Source organism: Dipodomys spectabilis, unplaced genomic scaffold (assembly GCF_019054845.1).
Source record: "Dipodomys spectabilis isolate Male_0828 unplaced genomic scaffold, ASM1905484v1 ptg000050l, whole genome shotgun sequence".
Lineage (NCBI taxonomy): Eukaryota > Metazoa > Chordata > Mammalia > Rodentia > Heteromyidae > Dipodomys > Dipodomys spectabilis.
The window spans coordinates 823139-843650 of NW_024870727.1; the positions used below are offsets into that span (position 1 = coordinate 823139).

The following is a 20512-nucleotide window of genomic DNA, read 5'->3' on the forward strand; positions in this document are numbered from 1 at the left end:
TCTCACGGACTTTCCTGCCCGGGCTGGCTTTGAACAGCAATCCTCAGATCTCAGCTTCCTGAGTAGTTTGGATTATAGGCGTGAGCCACCGGTGCCCAGCTTTTTCTTTGATTTTTTAAAAAAATAAATATGTTGATTAATGCAATGTGATGTTCTCATTCATTTTTTATTTTTACTTCTAGGGTAAGAACCATGGCAAGAAACTCCGAAATTACTATGCAGCCAATAGTTGTCCTCCGCCTGCTAGAATGAGCAATGCAGTAGAGCCTGCAGCAACTCCAATTCTTCCAGTTCCTCCACAGGTGAGACATATATAAAAGGTAGGAAGCTGTTGTTTGCATAAATGCTCCTCAATGACATTTATTGTCCATTTGTTTAGCTAGGTACAGTTAGGCAAAAACTCCTAAAGGATCTTACTTGGTACTTTTAACTTATTGAACTGTGCTAGATTTAATGTTTGCTAAAATCTTTAAACATTGAGATTTCTCATTGAATTTGGTAGTGATACATGATATAATGAAACAAATCCAGTTACAGTACACCTGTCTTAGAATTCTGAGTTAAATGACCTTAGGTGTATGGACCATGAATGAAAAGAAAGAGATTTAAACATTTCTTTTTGTAATTTATTCCATTATTATTTCTTTATTATAGTTATGCATATATATACATCTATATACAGTTATATATGTGTATATAGATGTATATATAGTACCCACACACACACACACACACACACACACAAACACACACACCCCTATTGTTAGGTCTGTCCAGGAAAAAAATTGTTTTCCCTCCATGCACATGTGGCTCTCCCTAGCAGACCCTGCTCAGCCATGTAACCTCAGTAACTGGCACACCTGGGGGCAGTGGGAGGTTCCCAGGCTCTGAGGTAATTTCCATGTCTGATGTGGCCATACCTCCTTCCTGCCCTCCCTCTATATAATCAGTCTCCATCATTAGTTCCTCCCTCTGCATGCCTACATCTCCTTTGGGCAGGCAGGTTCAGTTCTTATAATAAACTTTCTCCTCTGCCTGAACCAACATGGAGGGCTCCTTTCTCCAAACCTTACATCTGATATCCCAGGAAGGGATAGTGTCAGGAGTTACTGGACCCCTCCTCTCTCTCTTTCTGAGCATCAGTCCACCTCCTGATCCCCCTCCATGGACCCGAACAGCCGAAGGGAGCCCAATGCCAGACCTCTCTCCATTACCATTGCTGGCAGTGCATTCACTACACTGTCCTCTATCTTCTGTCTATGTCTGGTGAGTGACTTCTGTCTATGGGTCCCTCTGTCCCCACCCCCGTCTTACCATAACAGGGTTCCATCTAGTCTTGTTGGCCTACTTTCTGCATCCCTAGGGACCCCTTCTTTCTACATCCTCACCAGACTCGTATTGAAGGACTCCATAAAACCAAAACACTTTATTTATTGCAACAGTTTCTGCCAATGCAATGGTAAATGGTCAGAGGATACATTCAGGCTTTCTTCACTCTCCTTGCTTGTCCTTTGCTGTCTCCTGTTTCCCTCTGTTGATCTTCATCCCTGTTCCTGCCACAGGATGGGGGTGGGCATAAGCTTCTCAGCCATCTCCTCTAGAAAGGTAACTTATTTTGTTTTGTAGCAGTTCAATTTCCTCTTTCTTTTTCTCTCTCCCTCCTTCCTCCCCCTTTGCTTGTACCCTTGAGAGTGAGGTGGAGTCACTCCTGGGACCCCTCTTGAATGCTAGCCATTCTGGGCTTAAATTCTTTTAGTTAAAACTCTCTCTCTCTCTCTGTATCTCTCCTTGGCCCCTTATTTTCTGTTTGTCTGTGTGTTTGCTTACTTAATAAAGCTCTGCCAAGTTTTCTTATCTCCATGATTTCTCCAGAAATTCACTATCTTGACTAAGTGGTGTGTTTTCATGGGATCCCCAGCCATCTAGCAAGTGATCAAAGGTCAGTTTGTCTCCTAATATGTCTGTTTACCAAAATTAAAGATTTTCTGGTAACCAAGACTTAACTGGCTCCACAGACCAAAAGAGAAAAAAAGGAAAACAAAAAACAGGCAGTTTTAAACTCAAACCACATACAGTTCTAAGGTAATCAAGACTTAATGGCTCTGCAGGTCAAAGAAAAAAAATGAGCAGTTTTAAATTCAAACCACAAAGAAGCTCACCTGATTTGGATGTGAACAAATGTGTCTAATGTCTGTTTCCCAAGTGTGTTGGGCAACTTGATGTAGAGCTGACAATGGTTTCAATCTTAAGTAGTGTCCTAAAGTGCTACATTCAATTAATTAATTGCTTTTTCAAAACATTCATCATGTCTACTGTTGAGTTTGTCATTGAAGATTTTATCCTCTGCAGCATTTTGTCAGATTCACAGAGGGATAAATAACTCTTACATTTAATTTTTGGTCAAATTTAACTTCTATTCTTAACAAGTTCCAGGTAAGCCCTCCTTTAAAAAAAACTGATTTCAGCCAGGCACCAATGGCTCACTCCTATAATCCTAGCTACTCAGGAGGCTGAGATCTGAGGATTGCGGTTCAGAGCCAGCCCAAGCAGTAAAAGCTGTGAAACTCTTATCTCCACTAAAACAACAGAAAATTGGAAGTGGCATTGTGGCTCAAGTGGGAGAGCACTAGCCTTGAGCTGAAAAGCTGAGGGACAATGCTCTGACCCAGAGTTCAAGCCCCATGACTGACCAAAAAACCCCCAAAACAACCAAAAAAACAAAACAAAACCCCAAAACCTATTTCTATTGAGCTGCTTGTTGCTTCAGTTGAAATATAAAAAGCGTCTTCTTGGCATCAACTCTCACTTGATCTGTCATTCATCTGCTCCTCCGATGTGGGACATGCCATCATCAGTCAACTGGAACAAGCCATCCCAGCAACAAGTAGATGGGACATCATCCCAGCGAGGAGCAGACATTCCTGGGACAAAGCTTGTCCTGCCAACAAGAGTCCATCCAGAGGCAGTTTGAAAAACTGTGCAGATAAAAGAGAATCGTGTCAGATCCTAAAAGGAGACACTTTCTGCTAGCCCTTTCAAAACTACTCAGAGCCAGAAGATCAAAAGAAAATAAGTTAATAAACATGCCTATCTAATGTTCATATCTGTCTGCCTTCTAACTAGACAGGAACTAACAGTATTCAATTTCATTGAGTTAACAAAGAGTTACAAAGAAGGTTTGGGGTAGAGAAAAATAACATATAAAGATTCTTGAAACCATGTGATATTTGAAGAAAATAGCACTGTCATATGGAAAAGAAGAATCTCTAGGGACAGATAACTGTCTTCAAAAGTCAAAGGGGGCTTGGCACTGGTTGCGTAATCCTAGCTATTCAGGAGCCCAAGATCTGAGGATTCCAGTTGAAAGCTATCCCAGGCAGGAAAGTGAGATTCTTTTTTATTATTATTATTTTTTTATTGTGAAAATACCATACAGAGGGGTTACAATTACATGAGCAAGGTAATGAGTACATTTCTTTTTCTTTTTTTCTTTTTTTTTTTTTTTTTTGGGTCCGGTCGTGGGGCCTGAACTCTAGGCCTGGGCACTGTCTCTCAGCTCTTCAGCTCAAGGCTAGCGCTCTACCACTTGAGTCACAGTGCCACTTCAGTCATTTTTCTTTTTGCTTATGTGGTGCTGAGGTATCGAACCCAGGGCCTCAGGCATGCAAGGCAAACGCTCTACCACTGAGCCAACTTCCCAGCCCATGAGTACATTTCTTATCAAGCATTGTTGCCTCCTCCTTTGTTTCCCCTTACCATCCCTTCCCATCCTCCCCTCTGTCCCTTCCACGTCCCCCCACCCACACCAAAGTTGTAAAGTTTGTTTTTCCACCATAAGTCTTGTACATCTCATTGTTGCAATAGGTCCACCTGCATCCCTATTTAAGCAATTTGTTTTTTCCCTTCCCCTCCACAAATTATACCAACATCAAATACAGTGAAAACAGGGGTTATACTGTGGGGAAGGTACATACGAAACAACAAAGAAATATTTTATAAATATGTTAGAAACAATAGCAAGAAAGAAAAAACATTTGAGTCTTTATCTTGGGGTTCATTTTGCCTCACATCGACTTATCTGACCGTTTCTGCTTGTCTCAGATATATACTAGTTATTGCAAATAAGGGAAACCTATGGGACCTATGTTCCTTTGGGCCTGGCTTACTTCACTTAATATAATTTTTTACAAGTCTTTCCATTTCCTAACAAATGGGACAATGTCATTTTTTTTGATGGAGGCATAGAATTCCATTGTGTATATATACCACCTTTTCTTGATCCATTCATCTACTGAGGGGCATCTAGGTTGGTTCCATATCTTAGCTATGGTAAATAATGCTGCAATAAACATAGTTGTGCTGGTAGCTTTAGTATGGTCTTGTTTGTGATCATGTGGGTAAATGCCCAAAAGTGAGATTGCTGAGTCATAGGAGCTCTATGTGGAGTCTTTTGAGGAACCTCCATACTACTTTCCAAAGTGGTTGAAGAAGTTTACACTCCCACCAACAATGCAGTAGGGTTCCCTTCTGTCCACATCCCCTCTAGCATCTGTTGTTATTAGAGTTCTTGATTATAGCCATTCTAAGTGGGGTGAGGTGGTATCTCAATGTTGTTTTGATTTGCATTTCTTTTATGGCTAGAGAAGTTGAGCATTTCTTCATGTCTATTGGTTATCCTTTCCTCTTCAGAGAAGTTTCTCTTTAACTCTTTTTTTTTTTTTTTTTGGTCCGGTTGTGGGGTCTGAACTCTGGGCCTGGGCGCTGTCCCTCAGCTCTTCAGCTCAAGGCTAGCGCTCTACCATTTGAGCCACAGCGCCACTTCCGGCTTTTTTTTCTTTTTGCTTATGTAGTGCTGAGGAATCGAACCCAGGGCCTCAGGCATGCAAGGCAAGCGCTCTACCACTGAGCCACCTTCCCAGCCCCTCTCTTTAACTCTTTAGCCTACTTATTTATTGAGCAGTTGTTTCTTTGAGGATTTGTTGTTGGGGGATTTAGTTTTTTGAGTTCCAGGTATATTTTAGATATGAGACCCTTGTCTGTTGTATGGCTAGTGAAGATCTCCCATTCTGTGGGCTTTCTATTAATCTTGCTAGCTATTTCCTTTGCCATGCAGAAGCTCTGCAATTTCATGCAATCCCATTTGTTCAACCATTTGTTCTTGGATTTGTTGTGTTTCTGGGTCTCTATTAAGAAAATTTCGACCTGTGCTAAGGAGACCTAGGGTTTTTCCTATTCTGTTCTGTAATGTTTTCAGGGTGTCTGCTTTGACTCTGAGGTGTTTGATCCATTTGGAGTTGATTCTGGTGCAGGGTAATATATAAGGATCTAGCTTTAGTTTTCTACAAGTGATTAACCAATTTTGCCAGCACCATTTACTGAAGAGGCTGTCTTTCTTCCATTCTAATTTTTTAGCTTTCTTTTGGAAGATTAGATGGCCATAGGTCTGTGGGTTTATTTCTGGGTTTTCAATTCTATTCCATTGGTCCTGAGGTTTTTTTTTTTTTTGTGCCAGTACCAAGCTGTTTTGATGACTATGTCTTTGTAGTAGAGTTTGAAATTTGGTATTGATAGTCCTCCAGCACTGTTCTTTCTGTTAAGGATCATTTTTGCTATTTGGAGTCTTTTATTGTTCCATATGAATTTTTGGAATCCCTCTTTTATTTCCTTGAAGAATGAGGTTGGAATATTGATAAATATCACATTGAATTTGTAGATAGTCTTGGGAAGTATTTTCTGGGTGTTGATCCTTCAGGGAAGTGAGATTTTTATCTCCAGTTAACCACCAGAAAACCAGAAGTGGCTTTGTAGTTCAAAGTGGTAGAGTGCTAGCCTTGAGCAAAAGAGCTCAGGGACAGCACCCAGACTTTGAATTCAATCCCCATAACTGCCACCATCAACAAAAAAAATGTCAGAGGGAGTGATGTGATGAAAGGCAGCTTCTATGCTTTCCTAGTAGTAAGCAACCCCAACAGGAGGCACCCATCCAGTCTTAGAGCAGCCTTCAGCAACCAGTAATGTGCAAACTATTCAGCTTGATGATCTCTCTTTGAGTGTTTTTCTATCCTGGTTTCATTTTCAATATATCTCATCCCCCCTGAAAAATCTACATGAAGGAAAAATAGCTAGAATTGCCGTCCACATTTGAAACATTAAAACAGTGATACTAGAAACATAAATTTACACTATGGTGATTAAGAACAGATGTCCAGGCTCAGAAGGAACTGGTCTCACCACTGCAAAATATATAAATCTGTGGAAAGTTACTCAGCAATCCTGAGTTTCTAATAAACTTCCAGAAAGGCTCATACTTGTGATTCATGTACTGTACTTTGAAAAGTAAGGCTGATACTTCTATGTTGTTGCAAGCATTAAATAAAGTGAAGGTCTAGAACTAGATTGAAGGAAGTGAGACACTTTCCCAGTACACAGAATTTAAGTGAATATTCCAAAGCTAAAGTAATTAAAATAATATTTAAAGAAATATTTTTAAAATCTAGTACAAAAATAAGTTAACAATAAAAATGTTTAAAATATGAAGTGTAAAGTTCAGTAACAGTGCTATGCCAAGTGATATTGCATTTGAAGGCAAAAGAAAAATTAGTATTAGTTATCCTATCATTAAGTTTTCAGTTATTTTTACCACTGATTTTTTTTCATTAATTTCAGACTTTCTAATATTGCTGTAAAATATTTGCCTTGAGAACTGAGGTTTTGTTTTTCTGTGTTTTTTTAATTGTGAAAATACTGTACAGAGGAGTTACAATTTCTTATCAAGCATTGTAGCCTCCTCCTTTGTTTCCTCTTCCCATCCAATTCTGTGGGTTTTTTTTACTCCTCCTTAAAGTTTGTGTCCCAGTCAAGAACCTCATTCCACCCTTTTGCTAACCCTGACTGCTTCAGAGAGTGCTTGGGCATCCTGAGTTTACAGTTATTTTTTTATGAGAACTGTACCATTCTGTGAAAAAATAATAATTCAAAGATTAAGTAGTAGAATACATATTTTAAAAGCTACAAAAAAATGCAAGAACATCTTCTTGAATCACCTACTTTGTCTTCCAAAGAACAGAAGGGACTGAACTCTTAAGTCTATCATAACAACACAATCCAGAATGCATGTATACTAGCTCCCTAGACAAAGGTCCCTAAAGGGTACCTCAAGAAACTGATCTTACAACTGGAACTATACATATATACATATATATGTATGTATATATACATTATGTATATATGTATAAAACTATATATATAACTGTATAGTTATATATATGTTCTCTCTCTCTCTCTCTCTCTCTCTCTCTCCCTCCCTCCCTCTCTCTCTCTCTCCATATATAAACATATGTAAAGTTTGGAGAAAGACATCCATGTGGTTGTTCAGGTAGAGGAGAAAGTTTAATATAAGAACTGAACTTGCTGGCCAGCACAAGGTAGAGGCATGCAGAGGGGCAACTTATAGCAGGCAGGAGGTGTGCCCACAGTGAAGGGTGGGAGGAGGTATAGTCACAGCAGATCCTCAGAGGATGAGGAGGTGACCTCAGGGCCTGGGGCCTGCCCCCAGGTGGGCCAGTTGCCTAGGTTATGGCTATTTTTCTTGGGTGGGCCTAACAAATATCCTTAGTATTATATTTCCTTTAATATGTTCCCCAATCTGAATACAGTTGTCTGGATCTGCTAGTTATCTTTCTTTGATTATATTGAATCTGTATATTGTTTGTAGACTTTATGAGTATTGGGACATTGAAAATAATAATTGAATCCCTCTGGACTTGGCAGCAAGCCCAATAAACAATTGGTATTTAGTATATGCTTATTAATAGATTCTGAGCATACTTTACTCTTTCTAGAAATGAGATTTTAGGCCTCATCTATTTATCTAACTATTATTTCCTTGTCCAACTCCTCTGTGTGGAAATTCTAAAACACAGTTAAGTTTTTTCTTCAATGATCATTCAGAGCTTTGGTACATAGATGATTATAATACAAAGCCATGAGTGCCTTCCAGTCTGGCTTCGTTTTTCTCAGACTCATTTCATTTTCTTATAAAGCTGAATGCTAGGGCTGGAGGAATGGCTCAAGTGGTAGACCATCTGCCTTGGAAGTATTAAGTCTGTGTGCCAGAAATTCACACCCAAGTGCCAAAAAAGTAAACAAACTGAGTGCTTGTGGTCATGCTATATCTTTTGATTATTTTTCAGCTCTACAGAACAACTTTTGAGACGAATGATGAAATGAATTCTATATTTTTTATTAACCTTATTTCTTCTTATGTTTTTCTTTTTTTATGTCAGATGGGCTCTTTCAAGCCTGGAGGCAGAGTGATCCTGGCCACGGAGAATGACTACTGTAAGCTTTGTGATGCCTCCTTTAGTTCCCCTGCTGTGGCACAGGCTCACTATCAAGGGAAGAATCATGCCAAGAGGCTGAGACTGGCAGAAGCCCAGAGTAACTCATTCTCGTAGGTATTGCCATTTTCTCTGAGACCAAACTGTTACGAGAGATAATTACCTTTACAAGAAAAGAACAGAAATGGATCCTTGTTTAGAAATCTCATGTTTTTTAAACTTTCTCTAGGGATTCCTCAGAAGTGGGTCAAAGAAGAAGCCGTAAAGAAGCGAATGAATTTAAGATGATGCCTAATAGAAGAAATATGTATACAGTACAGAATAATTCAGGTAACCTGCATATTTTTATAGGTTTTGGACATTTCCACATACATTCTGCAAAGGGACTTTCTTATTTTTATTTTCTTTTATTAGTAGTACATAAGCCCTGAGAACTTATTGAGCAGTCATTGAGCAATCATTGTTTTGTTGAATTGGTTTAGTGACTTTGCAGGCTGGTGTGTATTTCAGGTTATATTTATTTCCTACTTAGTTTATTTATTATTATTAATTTTATTTTAAACCACAGTAGTATTTTAGGGTCTCTTACCATAGGTTCCTTTATGTTTCTTATGGTACCACATTGTAAGAATAAGCTGCTTTGTTGAAAGTTATACCACGTTCAATTTCTATGTCATGAGGAAGATATTTCTTGTTTCTGTCAGTGCTAGGGATCAAACTGGGGATCTTGAGCATGCTAGTAAAGCACACTATATCCCTAGTCCTTATGGGGAAAATAAAATAATAGCAGTTGTGTTACTAAGCAGGAAATTTAACCATCCTTTGTTGTTGTTGGTGGTGGTCCTGGTACTAGGATTTGAATTTAGGAATTCTCTTTTGTGAGGTAGGCAGGTCTTTACCACAGAGCCATGCCTACAGTCCTTGTAGTATTTTTTTTTTTTTTTGGTCCATCATGGGGCTTGAACTTTGGGCTTGGGCGTTGTCCCTGTGCTCATTAGTTCAAGGCAAGCGCTCTACTGCTTGAGCTACAGTGCCACTTCAGGTTTTCTGGTGGTTTATTGGAGATAAGAGTCTCAGGGACTTTTCTGGCTGGGCTGGCTTTGAACTGTGATCCTCAGATCTCAGCCTCCTGAGTAGCTAAGATTCAGGCATGAGCCACCGATGCCAGGCTCCTTGTAGTATTTTTATTGTCATTTCTGTTTTGTTTTTTTGACTTTTGATTTTTGTTTTTCTTTTTATGCCAGTAACTGGGGCTTGAACTCTGGGCCTCATACTCTTATTTAGCATTTTTGTTCCAAGCTGGCACTCTACCACTTGAGTCACTCCTTCATTTCTGGTTTTTTGTTTATTAATTGGAAAAAAGTGTCTCATGGCCTTTTTCCCAGGCTAGTACTTTGAACTGCCATTGTCATATCTTAGCCTCTGGATTAGCTAGGCTTGCAGGCCTGAGCCAATAGCATGTGGCTTCCTGGCAGTGACATTTTGATTGTTAATCAGAAATGGTGGGACAAAGATTGAACCAATTCAGCAGTGACACCCACTAGACACTGTGCTGGAAATTAACTATACAACTTGGGGGAGAGGGAAGTCAGGAGGGGAAAAACTGGGAGAGTGGTGTGGGGTATTGACACTGTTCAAAAGGAAATGTACTCATTACCTGACTTATGTAGCTGAAACCTCTCTGTACATCAGCTTTACAATAAAAATTTTAAAATCTGAAGGAAAAAAAAAGACTTTCACGGATTTTCTTGCCTGAGCTGGGCTGGTTTCAAACTGGAATTCATGCCTTTTGAGTAGTTAGGATTATAGATATAAATCATTTCCTGGCTCTTAGCAGTAGTTTCAACAAGGGTAGTAAATCAGAATGATATAAGGAGTTCTTAGAAAATGTAATTACCTGAAATATAGAGATTTTTTTTTAAATTTAATTTTATTTGTGAACATACTGTACAGAGGGGTTACAATTACATGGGCAGGATAATGCGTACATTTCTTACCAAGCATTGCAGCCTCCTCCTTTGTTTACCCTTCACCTCCCTTCCCAGCCTCCCCCCTCCCCCCCAATCCCAATCCTTCTCCTTCCCCCCCCTTCCCCCCCCCCACCGACTTTGTAAAGCTCGTTTTGGACATGACAACTTGTACTTCTCATTGTTGCAACAGGTCCCCCTGTAAATATTAGAGATTTTTAAACAGTATATTTGAAATGGGATCCAGACAAACATATGCTTTGAAATGTTCCCTTGGTGCTTTTTATATATAACATTCAAGTAGAATCATGCATTTATAGGAGTTTGTTCTGCTTAAGTGTCCTTTATCCTTTCCCAACTTTTGCCTGCAATACAACACATGCTATCAGAGCTATTTATATATACAGGAAAACAAGAAAGCAAAACTTTAAAAAGTTCATTGAAAAGCAAGAGATGACTAAGAAAAAGACCATTTAGCCTGGCACCAGTGGCTCATGTCTGTAATCCTAGCTACTCAGAAGGCTGAGGATCATGATTCAAAGCCAGCCTGTAGAAGGAATGTCCATGAGGCTCATCTCCAATTAACTGCCAGAATACCACAAGTGGCGCTGTGGCTCAAGTAGTATAGCTCTCACTTTGAGCTGAAGAGTTGAAGGACAGCACCCAAGCCCACAGTTCAAGCCCCATGACCAACAAAAAAAAAAAACGAAAAAGAAAAAATGAAAAGAAGAAGAAAAAGACCATTTAGAAAACAAAATGCAGGGCATTAAAAAGTCTAAACATGGCTAGGAAGGTGGCTCAGTGGTAGAGTGCTTGCCTTGCATGCATGAGGCCCTGGGTTGGATTCCTCAGCACCAAATAAGCAACAACAACAAAAAAGTCTAAACATTAGTAATTATAATAAATGTTATTGAAATCAGTTAAATGACAAAGATTATTCAACTATATAAGGAAAGTCTAGGTAAAATGAAGGATGCCTCAGTAGGTATATTAATATCAGATAGAACAAAATTTTAGGATAAAAGTAGTAGAGATTATATTCTCTGACCAGAGTATAATTTAATGTCAATTAACAAAAATGTTAATGTCAATAACAAAATTTAAAACTAAACAATATTTCTATTCAGGATTTTAAGTTTTTTTCATTGTTTTTATAAAGGTGACGTACAGAATGGTTACATTTACGTAAGTCTGGTAAAGAGTATATTTCTTTTTGGATAATTTCACCCCTTCCCTCTGTTCAGGAATTTAAAATACTTATATATAATTCCTGATTCAAAGAAAAGATTATACTAGACATTTAAAATGCTAAGAATGAAAAAATTAGTGAAAATACCATATCAAGATTTGTGGAATGCAGTAAAAACTGTTTTGAGAATAGCACTGGATATTTATTATTTTGATGTGTTTGATGATCAGACTTTAAGTAGTCAATAATGTACCTAGAAGAAATGTAGTGTAAAGGTAATGTAAAAAGTAATGTAATCAACATTCCTGATGTCATTCTAATCTTTTCACATATGATATAGAAATAGAAATAGTGATATTGTGATGTTCTCATTCTACTTAATATAATCATAATTAAGGATTTTCCTATGTACGTATTTTTTTATTGTCTATGTGGTTCTGGATATAGAATTCAAGGTCTTATGGATGCTAAGCAGATGCTCTACCACTAAGCTGAATCACTGGCCAACGACATAGATTTCCATTGCATTCAGTTGTGGATTTCTCTTATAAAGTTTCATAAACACTGCTAAAGTGAATATCTTTGTTGCTAAGTCTCTGTGTAAAACCTCAGTGTTTCCCTTGGGTAATTTTTCAAGTGGAATTTTTTTATTAACACATTAACATAATTATAAGAATTTAATGCTTAGAACTTAAAGTATGTTTTAAATTGTATTCATGTTATAGAGTTTGGCTGGACAGACAAACACATATAGTCAAATATATATATTGTATGCTAACAGCTGGAATGCTTTTATTGTGTAGATTAAATGTATAGTTTAAGAAAATCCATTAACTTCTCCTTTAAAATTAAGAATATGTAAATATATAATAAATATACAAAGATACATAATATATACATGTTATATAATTTATATGTTATATAATTTATATTTATATTGGTAAGAATGAAACTATCATTTCCTAAGTGAATAAAATTAAGAATATATAGTAAATATACAAAGATACATAATACATACATGTTATATAATTTATATTTATAATTACAAATATCAGTAAGAATGAAACTGTCATTTCCCAAGTGAATATTTTGAATATATTATTTTTATATCTTACTTTGCCAGGTCCTTACTTCAATCCACGCTCTCGGCAGAGAATTCCACGTGATCTGGCCATGTGTGTTACTCCAAGTGGCCAGTTTTACTGCTCAATGTGTAATGTGGGAGCTGGCGAAGAGATCGAATTCCGGCAGCATTTAGAGAGCAAACAACATAAAAGCAAGGTGTCTGAACAGCGGTATAGAAATGAGATGGAGAATCTGGGATATGTATAGTGATTACCATATTCAGATAGAACAATTTGTCCTGCCTGTGGTTTGCCTTCTGTCAACTTACTCTACTTTGTGATCCTTTTGATATGAGTACATTCCTCTGCTTACTGTTCTATATGTAACCTGCAGTGGTACTGTGAGATGTCAAAACTTAGGGGTGGTGGGAGGGGGGGTGCGGGAAGCCTGCTTCTTAGGTCATAATGCATTCTAAGGCCAACTGTGTTGTGCTGTGTATAGCATGTGACCTTCTTGTTCCTTCAGAAAGAACTTTTTATTCTTGGCCAACCTCTTGTTGTCAGTAGCCTGATCACTTAGACTGTTTAACAATCTCATATTCTTTTGTTATTTTAGTTTTATGTACTGTTAGATGAAACACAACTTTGAGTTCTTACTTCAGATCTCAATAAAAACAGTTAAGTAGAGACGTTCATTTTCCAAGGCTCCACTGGAACCATCAACTCAGTGCATTGTCAGTAACACACATGCTCTAGGCTCCATTAGGGATTAGGGTTGTTTTTGTTTTTGTTTTTCCCCAGGATGTTATTTCCCTGTGTCATTTCCCTCCATTTTAAAATGAAGCTTTCTTAAACTTAGACATTTTCAAAGTGCTTTAGTTCTTCCAAGTAGTGTAACTTCATTTTCAATTATTTCACACATTTAATTGCCACTTACCCTCCTCCTACTTTTTCATGAAACACCTAGTTGTATCAGCCTGTCTAATAAGCTTATTTGTATGCTTTAGCTGTACTATTGGTTTTCTAAGCCCAGATTTGAATAATAAGTTTAAGATGGATCTTTTTTTTTTTTTTTGTCAGTTGTGGGGGCTGAACTCTGGGCCTGGGCACTGTCCCTCAGCTCTTCAGCTCAAGGCTAGTGCCCTACCACTTGAGCCACAGCAACACTTCTGGCTTTTTTTTCTGCTTATGTGGTGCTGAGGAATTGAACCTAGGGCCTCATGTATGCAAGGCAAGCACTCTACCACTGAGCCACCTTCCCAGCCCTGAGATGGATCATTTTTTAATGAGTTTAAGAAATATGAAGACATATTTGATTTTTTAAAACTTAAAGGAATGTTTTCATTGATAGTCAACTGCACTTACATGGTAGTCTAAACAATAACTTCAATCTCTATTTTATTTTGGCAGATGTTTTAGATAATCCAGTCCTTACCTTTTTACATTCTTCTTTGTCCTGCCGGCTTATTGGGCTGTTCTGAAAAATACCACTTCCTGCAAATCCATAGAGAAACTGTTTTAAAAATTGTGCAGATTTCAGCAGCATCATTTTCAGTAATAAAATACATGAATTTTGCTCTTGATCTTTGTATTTTGGCTTTCTTGAAGACACTAAAAATGTGTTACAAATGATTTTAGTATCTGGTAATTATGATAGAATTATTATCTCTTTTACATAAAAGCCATAGTATATTTCTAGATGAACTAATGAAATTCTCTGAACTTTGATTAACGGCATTTTCTCTATTTACTATGTTTTAGTAAATGAATTTATATTTTTGGTTAAGATTGGTAGCCATCCATGCCACATTCACCAGGACGTTTATATTGAGCAGTATTTTTATAGTACGGTAAACATATGTATGATTATTAATGTTTTCAAGTGAAAGTGAAACTCCTGTGTAGCCTTGAGAACTCTATGGGCAAATGGATGTAGAGAAGGGAAATTATAATCATCATTCTTTTTAAGTAATACAACGGAACAATTTTGAGCACTCTAGACCTGTCATTAAAATTCAGTTTTGTGATTAACTTCTAGAATAGTATGAAGTTACTTTATTCTGCCAAAGTGATGGTTTATTGGAAGGCAAAATTATTTGATAAAAATACTTTTCTCCCAGAAACAGAAAACTTAATTAATGGTCTGTTGAGATCTATCTTGGTCTGTAATTCTTTGAGTAACACATTTTTTTCAGTAATTTTTAAAGTACAACTGCCAGTTTAGGGCAATTTAGGGCTTATTTACAAGTTGGTTATTCATTTTGCTGCTAAGTATGATTTGCCGGGGTGGGGTAGATTTTAATACACTTGGTTCTATGATTGCTTAAAAATCTCATGTTTCCCTCTGTAGAGGTATGTATGTGTGCATAGTTACACCCACTCACCCTCACAGGTTTATGTGATACCATTTAGAGAGATTTGTTTTTTACTGACTCTGTTTCAGATAACACTAAAATATTACAGATATGAATTTACATTTTGTAACAGTGGCATTCATCTTTCATTTTTGTTACTCTGAAAATGAAATTGATGGACATCCTCCTCCTGCTCTCCCCATTTAGCAATGCCATTGTATATGTTCAAAAAGCTGTGGACTTAAAGGGCTTGATTTCTTTTCAAGCCTGTGTATTCAGGTTTCCAGTTTCCCAGTGCCCTTAATGGATGTTATGGATGCATTTTCTTCTGATGAAAAAAGTTAGTTTTCTAGTGTTGTTTCTTGTTCAGTTACTTTGCACTAAAAACAAGGTATGTATTTGTTTTATATGACATTTTAGTACCATATTGCCTATGATAGCTAAATTTCTTTCTTAATTTTCAAACTCGGAAAGTTGATGAGTAATTTCTGTGATCATTTATAGAAAAAAAAAATCACAAGTCTCTGTGATGCTAGGTTGGGTTTAGGGCTAGTTACTTGCTGTATTCTTTCCATGTTCCCTAGGTGAGATAGAGGGTGACAGAGGTTGCTGTGGCTGCATGCTGTATAGTCATTCTAAGCAGGAAGTTGTTGCCTTTAGGTCAGTGACATGTGATCTCTTATTTCATGTTGTGAAATAAGCTCTATTCTGTAATATGCTTAATATCTGTACTCTTTCTCTGAGAAATCATGTGTCTTTTTCTGTCCTATATACAAGAGGGCAGAGACCTAAAAACATAAATGATTAGTTAAAAACAAAGAGAAAGAAAAAGGATAAGAAAACTAATAATCATATCAAATCTTCCTACTCTGTGAATATCTTTGTATATGTCGTCATTAAAAATCACTGTTGAAGATAATTAGGAACTCCTCCAAAGTGTTGAGAGTGAGAGGTTGTAATGGAGAAGTTTCATGTTTCAATTAAAAGATCAGATTGCATATGCTTTCAAAGTGTTTTTGTTTTTTTAAAGGTCAGTTGGAAAACTGAGTATTTCCATTAATAGTTTGACTCCAAAGCAGTTGGAACAAAAAATACTTTACTGGTCCTGACTTGGTGTCATATCTTGTAACTTGCCAATATGTGCATGTTGTTTATTGTTTGTGTTGCTTGTCTCTTGGCTTTTTTTATTTTTGGACCTTCTTGTCTGGTCTACCTTTGAACTGTGATCCTCAGATCTCAGCCTCCTGGGTAGCTAGGATTACAGGCATGGCCTTCTGGTGCCCAGCTCCCACCTAGGATTTTTGTACCTGAGATTGAAAAAAGAATTATGACTTGGGTCATCTCCATTCATGTGACCTACCAGGCTAATGGGAAACACATGGCCTCTCACCTGACTTCACAAGCTATTCTGCAGAACTATGTGAGGTAGATAACTGACTACAGTTTGAACAGTGATAGAAAGATACATGTATGCATCATACACACACACACACACACACACACAAAGACACACAGACATGCACATATTATAAATCTCCCTCTGTAGATAGAGTCTAAGCAATAACAGTGGGATTTGCAATTGCTTGATTCCCATTTCAGTTGAGACTGAACAATGGTAGCTTGTCTGTTACTGTTTTTCACAGTATTCTTGACTTTGTTTTAAAATTTAGGCTGAGAATACTTGCTTAGGAACTTGGAGTGGAGTGTGTGTGTGTGTGTGTGTGTGTGTATGTGTGTGTTAGTAGAATTGTTTTAGAAATATATTGAGTGATGTGCTTTCAGAGTAGGCAAAAGTTTAATGTTGACCTTTGAACAGCTTTTTAAAAAATTTCACCTTACCATTTTTTTCTTTATTACCCAGATCAGTGGTTAGGAGTTTTATATATAAAAGAAAGTGTCTGGTTTTGGTGGTGATATTCTGGGTAGGGGTGTCCTGCCCTTGGTAGCTATTAGTATTTGTGTAGCTGAATAAATCTGTGTAAATAGTTACTCATAAGACATTTCTACTGATAATTGTTTTCCCAGGATGATGGGAATCATTTATGAACTTCTTTTCTGTGTATCTACCAAAAAAGTACTGGCTTATGGTTGCATGTGACCCTATGTCTGTTAAGACCAGAATATGAGTGCCTTTAGCAAGTGTTAGCATTTCACAGAGAGTAGAGATGAAAGAATTATTGACATTAATCATGATTCATAAAACAAGAGCTTGAAATAGCAAAGATTTGGGTGAATTCTGTTCTATATCTTTTTTTCTTTTTCTAATGCAATCTCAGTTTGATAACAAGTAAAATTGTTATATGAATCCAATTTTAATAGCATGGCCATAACTACTTTGGTATGTTACATTCATATTTAGTGAAGGTAGTTACTTGCTGGATTGTGAGGGCTTGACACTGATGTTGGGAAAAAGTTCTTTTTCTTCACTCCACAATGCCTTTTTAAATATTTTTTTCTATAGAGAGTAGAAAACTGCATATTTGTGAATCAAGTGTATTAAAAGACTATTGTGCATAGTAATTGTTAATTGTTGGTTCATCTCTGCATCAAAAGAAGTATATATATTTTCTATGAAGATACAAGGCATTTTGATATTATTCACCCTCCATCTTTCTCTAAAAGTATTCACAAATTGGGCTTCTGGGTTTTCAATTGCAGTTTTCCTTCACTTAGTTTAAACATTTAAATTTCTTGAGTACTTAAAAGCTTTAAGATACGTGGTAATCTTGTTATAGAAATACATTTTTCTCAGCAACTTTTCATGACCAATTTCAAATATCTATCAAAGCTGTAAACATTTACAATATACCCACCACTAGATTCTGCTATCACTTGCATTACATTTCCATGTCACCACGCATCAATTTTCTACACTCAGTCCATCAGGATCACCATTTCAATAAAAATATCAGACAGTACACGCTCACTTGGTATCATCAACAAGGACTTAATATTTTTTAAATTAACATTTCTTTTTATTCTATGGACTTTAATCTCCCTGCTTCTGTTCTTGTGTGTATGTGTAGAATGAAGAAAAACAAACTCCTTTTGCAAACTGAAGTGTTCTAGAGTAGGTTATCTAAATTGTTTCATTCTTAAACATTTTTGTTTTCATAATAAGACCCTCTTCCCCATCTCAGCCAGTGGTGTGTTTTTCCTGAACTATGCAACCTCATTTTATTTAATTGCTGCTTTTTATTGTTGTTGTTCTTAATTCTTGATCTGCTTTTAACTCCTCTGCCAGAAGATAGAGGGGAAGAAAAGGTGAACCTCATATGTGATGAGGTGTTTCAAACAGCTTTAGAACTGATTAAGTTTGTTAGAAATTTGAAACTACTAATTTATCTCAAGAATTTTATTTCAATTCCTAGAGCATGCTTCTTTTAGTTGCAATTAGCAAAATTAAAAGCAATTTTACTGTACAATGAGTTGATGAAATTGTGAGCCTACTATTGTTAGCTTTTTGTATAATGTTTCAAACATTTAGCATCTGACTTTATTTTTTGTGCCCACTTCTTGTCAATAAATCTAAGGAATTTAAGTATCTTCCTCCAGGTCACCAAGATCAATGGTGAATCAGAATTGAAGCTTAAATCAGTAGATTCATATTCTTGTGCTTGAAAAGATTCGTAGATTCTTAAATAACTAAACAATTTTGGGTCCTTCAAAGCAACATACATATTTTTACTAATTAGACTTTTATTTTTAGACATTTTAAAATGCTTTGAACCTAAAGATACTCTCATAATCAGTTTTAAAGTTAAGGCCAGTGGCAGTTGTTAAAGTCTCACACACTGTTATTAATGCAGGATTCATCAGATTTTTTTTTGCCTTAAAATGGCTGTCAGGAATCACTCATAACTGTGTGTTTTAGCGACCCTTTCACTAGAGAAGGTGAATGTTCTGTATCACTGATTAATCAGTGCTATATAATATATAATCATATATTATATTCTCTACCTGATGTTAAGTGATATTGTCCTAGGGAAATTACATAGTCTATTATAGTTAGCAAATCTGGCATTTATGGAACAAAACTCTTTTGGAGTGGCTAGTCATTATTTTGTCTTCTGTTGGTACCTGACTACCTTCCTATGGTTTTGTAAATAAAAGTCCTTTTTTGGTTAGAATTTCAAGTAGGTTCTGCATTATTTGGTATTCACCTCGTGGCACCCTCAGCTGACCTTGATGATTTGGTTTGGATGTGGTGTGTCTGCTTTCAAATGCCTTACTAGAGTATGCCAGGCTCTGCTTTAAAGCATTCTGTGCACTTAACTATGCTGACAAGTGCCCTCTCTTAGATGTATTATGCTCTAGGTCCAAAAGCAAAGTTTTGCTTTTACTGTTAAGGTTGTAGTTGAATACTATTATTGTCTTAAATTAGAGAACAAATCATGGAAAACCAAGGAGGACTTTAGAACCTTCATTTAATGGCATGGCAAATTTTTAAACTGCTTTTGCTATTTCACTCAGACAAAATTTTTGGTAAAGAATATTTCTGAAAAGTGCTAGCCCAAACAGTACAAAACTGGGTTGTTTCCAAAAGTCTTCACTAAATGTCACACAGGTGTTTAAGATCTGTGTATACTATTGGAGCAATGTGGCAATGTGCCAATCACCACTTTTCTTTTGGGGCTACAGAAATGACAAATGTGTCATGGCATTAAAACCAAACAACTGTGAATTATGAACTTGAAATTGTTCTTTATATTGAATATAGAAATCTGAAAGTTATTTAAGATTTATACTGCTTATGTTGATGGCTTATTTTGGCTGTGTATTCTCTCTTATGCACTGATTTCTGGTAAAGGCTTGATGTTATGTTCAATTTAATAAAACAATTTCTGAGTCTTGTCTGAAAATGGCTTGATTATTAGTTGGAGATAAGGGAGGAAGTGAATTTTCAGTAATGAATCTTATTTTGATGTCAATTGTTGAAGTCTGTAAGTCTTCATTAATGTCTGTACATGATCTGCCCTGTCCTTCCTGAACTCTTGTAGAGCACGGTAAACCCTTGGATTTACAATGGAATTGACCTACTTGTGTCTATTGCCTCTTGCTCAGCACTGGAGCAGTCCTGGGATTAGTGTATATTCTTAATGTTATTGGTATATTTGAATATTTATCTTCTCTTCAAATTCTAAACAAATGGCCTTAGCAGGATCACAACCATTTCTTCTAGAAATAAACATGTATTTAAAAATTACATGCTTAATCTCTTGAATGTTTTACATATAAAATGCTCCACAAATGTAATGAGTTTTTAAATGTGTAATATTGAGATGTAGTCTTTTGAGCACTATGGTTTATATTCATTGTGCTTTTGGATTAATAAAAAGTAGAAGCTGGGTGCCAGTGGTGCATGTCTGTAATCCTAGCTGCTCAGGAGCCTGATGTCTAAGGAATGCAGCAAAGCCAGCCTGGGCAGGAAAGTCCATGAGACTCTTAGAAAAAGCTGGTGGTAACGCTGTGGCTGAAGTGGCACCTTGAGCACAGAGAGCCTCATGGACAGAGCCCGGGCCCTGAGTTCAAGCCCCAGACTGGCAAAAAAAAAAAAAAAAAAGTAGATTATAAGCCATACAATGCCTATTATACTTTT

At 36.8% G+C, this 20512-nt stretch overlaps 1 protein-coding gene and 1 long non-coding RNA gene across 3 annotated transcripts in view; one reads left to right on the plus strand and one right to left on the minus strand.

Annotated features, from left to right (window-relative positions):
* The window catches only part of Zmat3 (zinc finger matrin-type 3), a 39608-nt gene extending 25955 nt beyond the window's left edge, over nucleotides 1–13653 (plus strand). For both annotated transcript variants that reach the window (XM_042678832.1, XM_042678833.1), the window contains exons 3-6: nucleotides 183–302; nucleotides 8286–8452; nucleotides 8569–8669; nucleotides 12619–13653. In XM_042678832.1, coding sequence (XP_042534766.1) covers nucleotides 183–302; nucleotides 8286–8452; nucleotides 8569–8669; nucleotides 12619–12827 — 597 coding nt within the window. In that variant the 3' untranslated portion in view covers nucleotides 12828–13653. The remainder of the gene's footprint in view (nucleotides 1–182; nucleotides 303–8285; nucleotides 8453–8568; nucleotides 8670–12618) is intronic.
* A 1630-nt stretch (nucleotides 13654–15283) lies between these two features.
* LOC122107238 lies at nucleotides 15284–20113 on the minus strand. The gene is made up of 2 exons (XR_006147324.1): nucleotides 18221–20113; nucleotides 15284–18183 (listed from the first exon to the last, which is right to left on the minus strand). It is a non-coding gene; the product is annotated as an uncharacterized LOC122107238 (long non-coding RNA).
* Between the last annotated feature and the right edge of the window lie 399 nt (nucleotides 20114–20512).